Genomic DNA, 12024 nt, shown 5'->3' with positions numbered 1-12024 from the left:
GCGCAGGAGGTGTCTGCTTATCTCCCTCCATATTCTCTTAAACACAGGAGGGAATGGCCTGGCTCCCCCAGCAAGGTGTCACTTGCCTCATGGCGTAACTTATCTGGCATGCTGCCTTCCTTCCTGATCCTCCATCTACGCTGAAGTGGGTTGGTTTTTATGCACATGTGTGCAGGAAGCTACCGCAACCTGCATTTGCAACCAGAAAAGAAAAAAAATATATCTATGCGCATGCGCAAAATGGCCGCCCCTTTAAAGACGCAAGTTTCGGCTTGGGCACACAATCAGTCGTGCAACTTACGGATGATAACGCAAACTATTTTCAGGCGCATAATTTTACACCCTGCCATGATTAATGCCCCGAAATCCAAAAAGTCGAAAATCCAGTCCATGGTTTTGTAACTGCTTTCTCAGTCTGCCCTGCCACCTTCAGCAATTTGTACATATATACCCCCAGGTCTCTGTTCATACACCCCCTTTAGAATTGTACTCTAGTTTATATTGTCTCTCGTTCTTCTACCAAAATGTATCACTTCACACTTTTCTGCATTAAATTTCATCTGCTACATGTCCACCCATTCCACCAGCCTGTCTGTCTTGAAGTCTACATCACTATGCTCTTCACTGTTCACTTTAACTTCCAATTTTTATGTCATCTGCAAATTGTGCCCCGTTGCTGTTTGTGGGACCTTGTTGTGCACCAATTGACTGCCATGTTTCCTACATTATAACAGTAACTACACTTCAAAAATTGGCTGTAAAGCGCTTTGGGATGTCCTGAGGTTGAGAGGCACTAAATGAATGCAAGTTCTGTCATTTCACGGCAGTATTTTAAATACAGCTAGATTGCGAGAATTATTGTCATACAGTTGCAGTCTTTTCAGAGTCTGAAAGGTAACATTAGTAACTGTTAGTTTAGGTATAAATTCTGCAATTTGAAGTATGGCTTTGAAATTAGGTTTACAGGTATTTGCCAGCTGAAAAATGAAAATTTATACATCAATTACTAAGTCAAGGGAATAAAAATACTTGAACGAAGGTCAACATGTGGAAAAAGATTACAAATGTTAAATGTTCAGCCTTACTGCTAAGATTGTCCACAAAGAAGTGCTCTATCAACTTATTCCTCCTGAAAATAGTAATGCTTTTTGTTTTCATAACTGACTGAAGCTGTAGTGTCAAGCATGCAGCAGTTAAGCACTCTAGTCCCAATCAGGTGGTCAGGATTTTGAATCCCAGGGCTGTCTCAGTTAAATTGTTGTGGCAGTCTGGATGAGCTTTGTTTTCTTAGACAAGGCCCTGAATCTAGCTGAGTAAACTTAGACATGTACTGTTTTGGTTATAGGACGAAAATGTTATGAGAAACAGGAGGAAACAAAATTACTTTAGACAAATCGGCCCTTTACAATCCATCTTCCTGCTGCTGAATACATGCAGAAAAGCTTTTGATCCAATTTATTCTGCCATCTTGATGAAACTAATAATGAAATTAAAAACAAAATTTAAGTAAAAATTTTAATACCCTGGTCATTGAAGTAACCATGCAATTTGCATATAGAAACATAGAAACTAGGTGCAGGAGTAGGCCATTCGGCCCTTCTAGCCTGCACCGCCATTCAATGAGTTCATGGCTGAACATGCAACTTCAGTACCCCATTCCTGCTTTCTCACCATACCCCTTGATTCCCCTAGTAGTAACTTCATCTAACTGAAACTATCTGAAACACATCTGCATATTATCGAGGAACCAGGTTCTAAAATAAAAAGAAGGAATCTACCATATAGCTAGTGTTGACGAGATTAACTATTCATGTATTTTCTATCTTTAAAAAGCTCATGGTGTACATTGTTAATATTATTCCATGATTTATTATGTAACTTTCTGCAGACCGTGCATGTGGAATGTACGTTTACTGGGTTTGTGGAAGAAGTAAAGTGTACATCAGACCAGAAGTATAGAAGGTAAGGCAAGCCCAGAACTCAGTCTTGCTGAAAACAAATAAGAATTTCTATGAAAATGTTGCCACTGGAAAGGCCAACTTAATCAGCAAATCCCTATTTATATCCAGGGAAGAAAAATATTCAATTTGATTCTAAAATGGGATAGTTAAGAACATAAGAAATAGGAATAAGAGTAGGCCATACGGCCCCTTGAGCCTGCTCCGCCATTCAATAAGATCATGGCTGATCTGATCATGGACTCAGCTCCACTTCCCCGCCTGCTCCCCATAACCCCTTATCCCCTTATCGTTTAAGAAACTGTCTATTTCTGTTTTAAATTTATTCAATGTCCCAGCTTCCACAGCTCTCGGAGGCAGCGAATTCCACAGATTTACAACCCTCAGAGAAGAAATTTCTCCTCATCTGTTTTAAATGGGCTGCCCCTTATTCTAAGACCATGCCCTCTAGTTCTAGTCTCCATCATCAGTGGAAACTTCCTCTCTGCATCCACCTTGTCAAGCCCCCTCATAATCTTACACGTTTCGATAAGATCACCTCTCATTCTTCTGAATTCCAATGAGTAGAGGCCCAACCTCCTCAACCTTTCTTCATAAGTCAACCCCCTCATCCCGGAATCAACCTAGTGAACCTTCTCTGAACTGCTTCCAAAGCAAGTATATTCTTTCTTAAATATGGAAACCAAAACTGCATGCAGTATTCCAGGTTTGGCCTCACCAATACCTTATATAGCTGCAGTAAGACTTCCCTGCTTTTATACTCCATCCCCTTTGCAATAAAGGCCAAGATACCATTGGCCTTCCTGATCACTTACTGTACCTGCATACTAACCTTTTGTGTTTCATGCACCAGTACCTCCAGGTCCCGCTGTACTGCGGCATTTTGCAATCTTTCTCCATTTAAATAATAACTTGCACTTTGGTTTTTTTCAGCCAAAATACATGACCTCACACTTTCCAACATTATACTCCATCTGCCAAATTTTTGCCCACTCAGTTAGCCTGTCTATGTTCTTTTGCAGATTTTTTGTGTCCTCCTCACACATTGCTTTTCCTCCCATCCTTGTATCGTCAGCAAACTTGGCTACGTTACACTCAATCCCTTCTTCCAAGTCGTTAATATAGGTTGTTAATAGTTGGGGTTCCAGCACTGATCCCTGCGGCACCCCACTAGTTACTGGTTGCCAACCAGAGAATGAACCATTTATCCCGACTCTCTGTTCTCTAATTAGTTAGCCAATCCTCTATCCATGCTAATATATTACCCCCAACCCTGTAAACTTTTATCTTCTGCAGTAATCTTTTATGTGGCACTTTGTCAAATGCCTTCTGGAAGTCCAAATACACCACATCCACTGGTTTCCCTTTATCCACTCTGTTTGTACATCCTTAAAAGAACTCCAGCAAATTTGTCAAACATGACTTCCCCTTCATAAATCCATGCTGACTCTGCCTGACTGAATTTTGCTTTTCGAAATGTCCTGCTACTGCTTCTTTAATAATAGACTGCAACATTTTCCCAACCACAAATGTTAGGCTAACTGGTCTATAGTTTCCTGCTTTTTGTCTGCCTCCTTTTTTAAATAGGGGCATTACATTTGCAGTTTTCCAATCTGCTGGGACCTCCCCAGAATTTAGGGATTTTTGGTAAATTACAACCAATGCATCCAATCCCTGCCGCTACTTCTCTAGACCCTAGGATGCAAGTCATCAGGTCCAGGGGATTTATCTGCCTTTGGTCCCATTACCTTACTGAGTACCACCTCATTAGTGATTGTGATTGTGTTAAGTTCCTCCCCTGCTCCCCATAGTCCCTAGACTATCCACTGTCGGAATATTGTTAGTGTCCTCTACTGTAAAGACTGATACAAAATATTTGTTGAGAGTTTCTGCCATCTCCATGTTCCCCATTACTAATAGAAACATAGAAAATAGGTGCAGGAGTAGGCCATTCGGCCCTTCTAGCCTGCACCGCCATTCAATGAGTTCATGGCTGAACATGCAACTTCAGTACCCCATTCCTGCTTTCTCGCCATACCCCTTGATCCCCCTAGTAGTAAGGACTTCATCTAACTCCTTTTTGAATATATTTAGTGAATTGGCCTCAACAACTTTCTGTGGTAGAGAATTCCACAGGTTCACCACTCTCTGGGTGAAGAAATTCCTCCTCATCTCGGTCCTAAATGGCTTACCCCTTATCCTTAGACTGTGTCCCCTGGTTCTGGACTTCCCCAACATTGGGAACATTCTTCCTGCATCTAACCTGTCTAACCCCGTCAGAATTTTAAACGTTTCTATGAGGTCCCCTCTCATTCTTCTGAACTCCAGTGAATACAAGCCCAGTTGATCCAGTCTTTCTTGATAGGTCAGTCCCGCCATCCTGGGAATCAGTCTGGTGAACCTTCGCTGCACTCCCTCAATAGCAAGAATGTCCTTCCTCAAGTTAGGAGACCAAAACTGTACACAATACTCCAAGTGTGGCCTCACCAAGGCCCTGTACAACTGTAGTAACACCTCCCTGCCCCTGTACTCAAATCCCCTCGCTATGAAGGCCAACATGCCATTTGCTTTCTTAACCGCCTGCTGTACCTGTATGCCAACCTTCAATGACTGATGTACCATGACACCCAGGTCTCTTTGCACCTCCCCTTTTCCTAATCTGTCACCATTCAGATAATAGTCTGTCTCTCTGTTTTTACCACCAAAGTGGATAACCTCTTACCTGGACTCGTCCTCTAAGGGACCAACATTTACTTTAGACACACTTTAAAAAAAAATTTTAGATACTAATGATATCTGTTTTTATATTTTGTGCTAGTTAACTTACTTTTATTAATCAAAAATTAGTTTTGTGCATTTCTATTTGCTGTACTGCACTTGCAAGTTAATGATTTCGCCCTTGGGTTGGCTGTTATCTTTAACTAGGACCATGTGGCTGATCATTTCTTTCTTTTACTGTTGTATAAGAACACAAGGTAGGAATGACCATGCCAATCAGCCCATTATGTTTGTCCTCTTGTTTAAATTCACATTTAGTGCACATACATGCTATTTTCAACTTCTGTTTGGTGCAAAGACTCAATTCCTATATTGCTTGTTGAAAAGTTTGAATGTTTTAGCAGTCTGCAACATTCTACTTGCACCCACACAAGCACACACACTCTCTCTCTCTTTTTAAAATAGTTTCCTTTTTGTTGTTCATCCTTAGCTTGCATTTTGCAGTGGTGGAGAGACATAAGAACATAAGAAATAGGAGCACGAATAGGCCATTCGGCCTTTTGAGCCTGCTCCACCATTAATTGAGATCATAGCTGATCTACCTTAACTCCACCTTCCCGCACTATCCCCAAATTCCTTGATATCCAAAAATCTATCAATCTCTGTCTTGAATATACTCAACGACTGAGCTTCCACAGCCCTCTGGGATAGAGAATTCCAAAGATTCACAACCCTCTTAGTGAAGATATTTCTCCTCATCTCAGTCCTAAATCACTAGTTTAGACTCCCCAGCCAGGGAAAACATCCTCCCAGCATCTACCATATCAAACCCTGTAAGAATATTATATTTTAATGAGATCACCCCTCATTCTTCTAAATTCGAGAGCATATAAACCTCGTCTCCCCAATCTCTTCATAGGACAATCCCTCCCATCCCAGGAATCAGTATGGTGAACCCTTGTTGTACTCCTTCAGTTCCCTCTGAATACCAACATTTCCCAATCTCTCACCATTTAAAAAAAAAATTATTCTGCTTTTCTATTTTTACTGCAAAAGTAGTTAATTTCACATTTCTCCACATCTGCCATGTTCTTGCCCACTCAGTTAAACTGTCTATATCTCTTTGCATCCCCTCACAACTTTCTCGCCTAGCTTTATCGTCAGCAAATGTGGATACATTATATTCAGTCCCCGCATCTATGTCATTGATATAGATTGTAAATAGCTGAGGACTGATCCTTGCGGTATCCCATTAGTTAAAGTCTGCCAACCAAGAAAGACCTGTTTATTCCTATTGTTTTCTTGTATTTATATAGCGCCTTTAACATAGTGAAACATCCCAAGGCGCTTCACAGGAGTATTATGGGACAAAAAAAACAATCCTCAATCAATCACATGAGCCCTAATTTTGTGTAATAATCTCGTGTGGCACCTTTTTGAATGCTTTCTGAAAATCCAAATACACCACATCGGTTGCTCTTCTCTCCACCCCCCCCCCCCCCCCCTACCTTTTATCTACCCTGCTAGTTTCAACCTCAAAAAAAACTCAACTGATTTGTCAAACACTTGCCCTTTCATAAATCCGTGTTGACTCTTCCCAATCATATTATGATTTTCTAAGTGCCCTATTACCACGTCCCTAATAATAGATTTTAGCAGTTTCCCTGTTACTGATGTCAGGCTAACTGGTCTATCGTTCCCGGTTTTCTCTCTCCTTCCTTTTTTGACTAGCGGGATTACATTTGTTACCTACCAATCTGCAGGGACCGTTCTAGAATCGAGGGAATTCAGAAAGATCAAAACCAATGCATCCACTATCTGTAGACACCTCTTTTAAAACCCTAGAATGTAGGCCATCGGGTCCAGGGGATTTCTCTGCTTTTAGTCCTATTAATTTCTCCAGTATTCTTGCTTTATTAACAATTTCTGTAACCTAACATAAGAAATAGGAGTAGGCCATTTGGCCCCTGGAGCCTGATCTGATCTTGGCCTCAACTCCACTTCCCTGCCTGCTCCCCATAACCCTTGACTCCCTTATTCAAAAATCTGTCTATCTCTACCTTAAATATATTCAATGACCCAGCCTCCACAGCTCTCTGGGATAGAGAATTCCACAGATTCACGACCCTCAGAGAAGAAATTCATCTTGGTCTCTGTTTTAAATGGGCGACCCCTTACTCTGAAACTATGCCCCCTAGTTCTAGATTCCCCCATGAGGGGAAACATCCTCAGCATCTATTTTGTCAAGCCCCCTCATAATCTTATACCTTTCAATAAGATCACCTCTCATTCTTTTAAACTCAATGAATATAGGCCCAACCTTTCTTCATAAGACAACCCCTCTCTAACTCCAACATAAAATTCTATCGTATTATGATCCCGGCTCCCCAGAGGTTCCTTCAATACAAGGTTATTAATTACAGAGTGACTATCAACGACCTGAAGCTGCGCAGAAGCGTACTGCACATTAATCTGGAACCGGAATCCTATTAATTAACCCCGTCTTGTTGCACAATATTAGATCTAAAATCTGTTCCTAGTTGGTTCCTCAACATTCTAATCTAGAAAACTATCTTAAATGCAGGCATTACATGAACTTGTCCTCTGCTCTTATTGCATATTTGGTTTGCGCAGTTTACATGAAAAGTAAAATTCCCCATGATAACTGTATTACCCATTTTACATGCACCTCTAATTTCTTGATTTATATTGTGCCCGACACTACAATTACTATTAGGGGGCCTCTAAACTACTTCCACCAGTGTTTTCTGCCCCTCGTAGGAACACACAAATAGGCTATTCAGCCTCCCCGAGCCTGTTCCGTCATTCAATTGGATCGTGGCTGATCTATGACCTAACTCCAAATATCCACCATTGGCCCATATCCCTCAATACCTTTGGTTAAGAAAAAGCTATCAATCTTAGATTTAAAATTAACAATTGATCTAGCATTTGCAGAAGAGTTCCAAACTTCTAACACCCTTTGTGTACAGAAGTGTTAACTAATTTTGCTCCTGATATGTCTGGCTCTAAGTTATGGCCCCTAGTCCTAGAATCCCCAACCAGCGGAAATAGTTTCTCTCTCTCTCTACCCTATCTGTTCCCTTTAATGTCTAGAAATCTTCGATCAGATCACCCCATAATCTTCTAAATTCTAGGGAATACAACACTAATTTGTGTAATCTTGTAATTTAACCCTTGAATTGCTGGTATAATTCTGGTAAACCTATGCTGCACTCCCTCCATGGCCAATATAGCCTTCCTAAGTTGTGGTGCCCAGAACTGCTCACAGTACTCCAGGTGTGGTCTAACCAGGGTTTTGTATAGCTGCCACATAACTTCTACCCTCTTGTATTCTAGTCCTCTAGATATAAAGGCCAGCATTCCACGAGCCTTTTTGATTATTTTCTCTAGCTGTTCATGGCATTTTAATGATCTATGTACCTGGACCTCTAGTCTCTTTGGACATCCACTGTTTTTAGCACATCACCATTTAGGAAGTACCCTGTTCTATCCTTATTAGGTCCAAAGTGGATAACCTCACATTTGCTTACATTGAGAACCATTTGGCACAGTTTTGCCCAGTTGTCTTGGATAATCCTTGCCATTGAACCAAGACCTAGCTCTGTCAAGCCCGTGTGGTGGCTGGTGTGCAACAGCCACACCACGTTTAAAAAAAAAAATTCACGCACAGGCATCTTCCACCCTTCAGGATGTAGTTCGGGTCCTTCATTGAAACACCTGTGAACTCGTCCTTTTTTTTGGCATGGTAGCAAGTCCTCCTCGTTTTGAGGGACCGCCTAAGATAACCTACAATCCAGAGATTATTACCTAAGATTCTGTGTTTTAATTTTGACCCTAGCTCCTCAAACTCTCAGAAGTACCTCAGTCCTAGTTCTACCTATGTCATTGGTTCCTATGTGGACTACACCAACTGGATGCTCTCCCTGCCACTCCAAGAATCAGAGGTTATACAGTTGCCACCCTTGTCTCCATTACTAACTGCTGCAGGTGGTCCTTTTTGGATGACTGTTCAGTTGCATTTGGGTGCATGTGATTATTGTAAGTGTTTCATCTACCACTTTATAGTGAATCATTATGGATGTATCCTCAGCAGGATGTGACTTCTCTGGCAAGCTTAGAGCTGTGGTGTTATGGCCCAGTTTTCTTTCGACAGTCGGCTAAGAAAAATTACTGAAAATGGCCAGTATATTGACGGACTTGCTGGCATAGCAAATTAAAAGCACAGATCTTAAATTGTACCTACAACAGCAACAACTTGCATTTATATAGCACTTTCAATTTGATGGCGATAAATCTCCCACGGTGCTTACCACCTCTCGATCCCTACACTGCTTCTGGTTGTCACTGCCAATCCGACATCCAGTCCTGGATGAGCCCAAACTTCCTCCATTAAATATCCGGAAGACCGAAGCCATTTTCTTCAGACACTGACACAAATTCTATTCCCCATCCACTGATTCCACACCTCTCCCTAGCCACTGCCTCTGGCTGAACCAGAGTGTAGGCAACCTCGGCATCCTATTTGACTCTGAGCTAAGCATCCAATCTCATCTTCATCACAAAGACTACATACTTCTGCCTCCTGAATATCGTCCATCTCTGCCCCTGCCTCAGTCGAACTGTTGCTGAAACCCTCATCCATGCTTTTGTTACTTCTGGACTTGAGTATTCCAATATTCTTCTGCTTGGCCTCCTGTCTTCCACTCTCCATAACCTTGAGCTTATGCAAAGCTACGCTGCCCATATGCTAACTCGCATCAAGTCCTGTTTACTCGTCACCCATGTGTTTGCTAACTTACATTGGCTTCCGGTCTACCAACGCCTTGATTTTACTCATCTTCAGATCGCTCCAGGGCCTTGCCCCTCCCGATTTCTAAATTCATCCAGTCCTACAAGAACTCTGCGTTCCTCCAACTCTCGCCTCTTGGGCATCCTCCACTTCCTTCGCCCTACTGTGGTGGCCATACCTTCAGCCACCTAAGTCTCAAGCTCTGGAATTCCTTCCTTAACCCTTTACACCTCTCCACAACTCTCCTCCTTTAAGACACTCCTTAAAACGTATGGCTTTGACCAAGCTTTTAGTCACTCTTCCTAATATCTGCTTCTTTGACTGAGTTAATTTTTGTCTGATTGCACTCCCGTGAAGTGCCTTGGGGTGTATTATTACATTAAAGGGGCTGTATAAGTAAAAGTATTGTAGTAGAGTTATTTCCAATGAAGTGCAACATCACTCGGCTGAACAGGTTGATTCTACGGGCTAGAAATTCGCCAGCCTGTCTTTGTTTTTTAATGTCATTTTTGTGAAAAAATAATAAAAATGTCACCATTTTTTAACGGGGTAAATTTGGCCCAAAAATACGCCTGTCGATTAAAATCGGCGTTGCTGGAGGATTCGTGTTGGAAACCACCGTCCTTGCTAACTTTACCGCGTGGCCGATCTCGCCAAAAATACAGGGGAGGAAACGCACACATTTCCAAAAGTAAAAATCAGAAACATTAACAATACCCTTAAGTAATCAATTGCTGAAAAAGAATTTTTAAAAAACTTCTATTTATCTTTTTTGTAGGTCTTCCTATTTACTGACGTTTGAGGCTGCAACACATGCTTTTCTCACGTGTTGTTTTTTTTACCCAAGTACCGGTTCGCCGAATGGCCACATTTAGGCGGTCCGATTTTTTATGTATGGTGGTCCGCTTTTTGCCGATTATTTTGAAACCGCCATTTGTAACCTTTGGGGAATTTTGTTAGGTTTCTTTACATGACAAAAAAAAACACTACGCGAAAAAAGGGTGTTTAAAACGTGCGTAGGCTGGCTAATTTCTAACTCTTTAGCTTGGTGGCTGTTTCTGGGATCTGTAAATAGTGGGTTCTGTAAAGGGGCTAATAGAGACTTTGGTTTTTGTGGTTAATCAGGCATTTTCTGGGAGGCTATGTTCCAGGTGGCTATACAGAACTCTATATTATGGATACGTAGTACTTGTATTTCTCTGCTTAGTTTGCTTTTTGTTCAAGTTGTTTAATCCTCATCTATGAAAAGAAAATTATGCTTTGCTGTGGCTTCCTCTAAAGCTTGAATTTGAATTCTGTATAAAAGTCACAGCTGCATCTCATTAACCTAGTAGATCTCAATGTTGGATCCAGGAAATTGCCTATTAAAATATATATATATCTTTCATTTTTCATTAATGCTGTTTTCACTTTCACCCCTCTATAGCTGTCGTTCAGTTGAAATGGAGGAACTAAAGTTTTGGAAGTTTGAAGGAGTTGTGATTTTGGTGGGGGTAATTTTTGCCATCATTGTTATGTTCCGACAAAGGACCTTGGACAAACGTGCAGAACAGAGAGTGCGACGGCAGCTTGGGGAGATTTAATTTTGCAACAAATTTATTGACATTTGAGATTTTAGGAAGAGAAAGAGTAACTTGCTTTTTGAATGAAGTTTTCTGGTGATCCTCAGTGTTGTGATTTTTACATTCACAATCCCACCCACATACATTATAGGAAATGTAAGTTCACATTTTTGTTTTTTTACTTAAAATATTACTGTAGCTTTCAAGATGGTCACACATGTTAAGGTGTAATTATCTGAAGAAGCCATTACTGGTTAGACAGTTTCAGTTAATGTGTATAATATTTATATATGGAGAAGAAAGAATTGTAATATAAAAGTTCTATTTATGTAGAAAAATAATAAAATGGATGGATATGGTCTGTTCAGAATATTGTTTAACCAAATATTCTTTGAGATTTGATTTATAGTATTTTTCCCTTATTTCTATAAAACTGCACTTTGGCACTGATTTCAATATATATTTCTTGTACTGGAATTAACTTTTGTACTTTGTACTGAATTTGTTTTTGTATTTCTCTCCCCTCCCCCCCCCCCCCCCCCCTGCCGCCAAGTAGGAGTGTAATCTCAATGTTGTATTAAAATGCAGGTTTGAAATCACATGGATTGTCTCTTTGGCATTGTCTGCAGGGAATAAAGTCATAAAAGCTGTCAGTAAGTTTTGAAGAAATAAAGTGCATAGTTAACAAGTAAAGCTATGCATGTTAGGTCTTGTCTATTATTTTTTGAAAAATAAAAGTTTTATGTAGTTACTCTGCATTTTATATTTTACTTGGGTCATTATTTCTTCAAATAGTTAGTTAATACTGTTAAGAACTTGATCAAGCTGTTCATATTGTAAAATAATTACTCTCTGTAGAGGTTCATGGGAAGAGTTGACGGCTACGGAAGTTTTTTTTTGAAGAGGGGGGTCATTGTAGCTGATGCATATCCTGAGGAAGCAATTGTGATGGGATAAAGTGTCAAATGGATGC

At 40.6% G+C, this 12024-nt stretch overlaps 1 protein-coding gene across 2 annotated transcripts in view; it reads left to right on the top strand.

Annotated features, from left to right (window-relative positions):
- The window catches only part of jtb (jumping translocation breakpoint), a 28149-nt gene extending 16347 nt beyond the window's left edge, over positions 1–11802 (top strand). Inside the window, exons 5-7 of one of the 2 annotated variants that reach the window (XM_070862520.1) lie at positions 1889–1962; positions 8539–8738; positions 10916–11030. In XM_070862520.1, coding sequence (XP_070718621.1) covers positions 1889–1962; positions 8539–8738; positions 10916–10944 — 303 coding nt within the window. In that variant the 3' untranslated portion in view covers positions 10945–11030. Of the gene's footprint in view, positions 1–1888; positions 1963–8538; positions 8739–10915 lie in introns of both variants that reach the window. The other variant, XM_070862527.1, reaches the window with a different exon arrangement.
- Positions 11803–12024: the final 222 nt, after the last annotated feature.

This window comes from Pristiophorus japonicus, chromosome 1 (assembly GCF_044704955.1).
Source record: "Pristiophorus japonicus isolate sPriJap1 chromosome 1, sPriJap1.hap1, whole genome shotgun sequence".
Classification (NCBI taxonomy): Eukaryota; Metazoa; Chordata; class Chondrichthyes; family Pristiophoridae; genus Pristiophorus; species Pristiophorus japonicus.
This window is presented reverse-complemented; position numbering and strand designations above follow the sequence as displayed.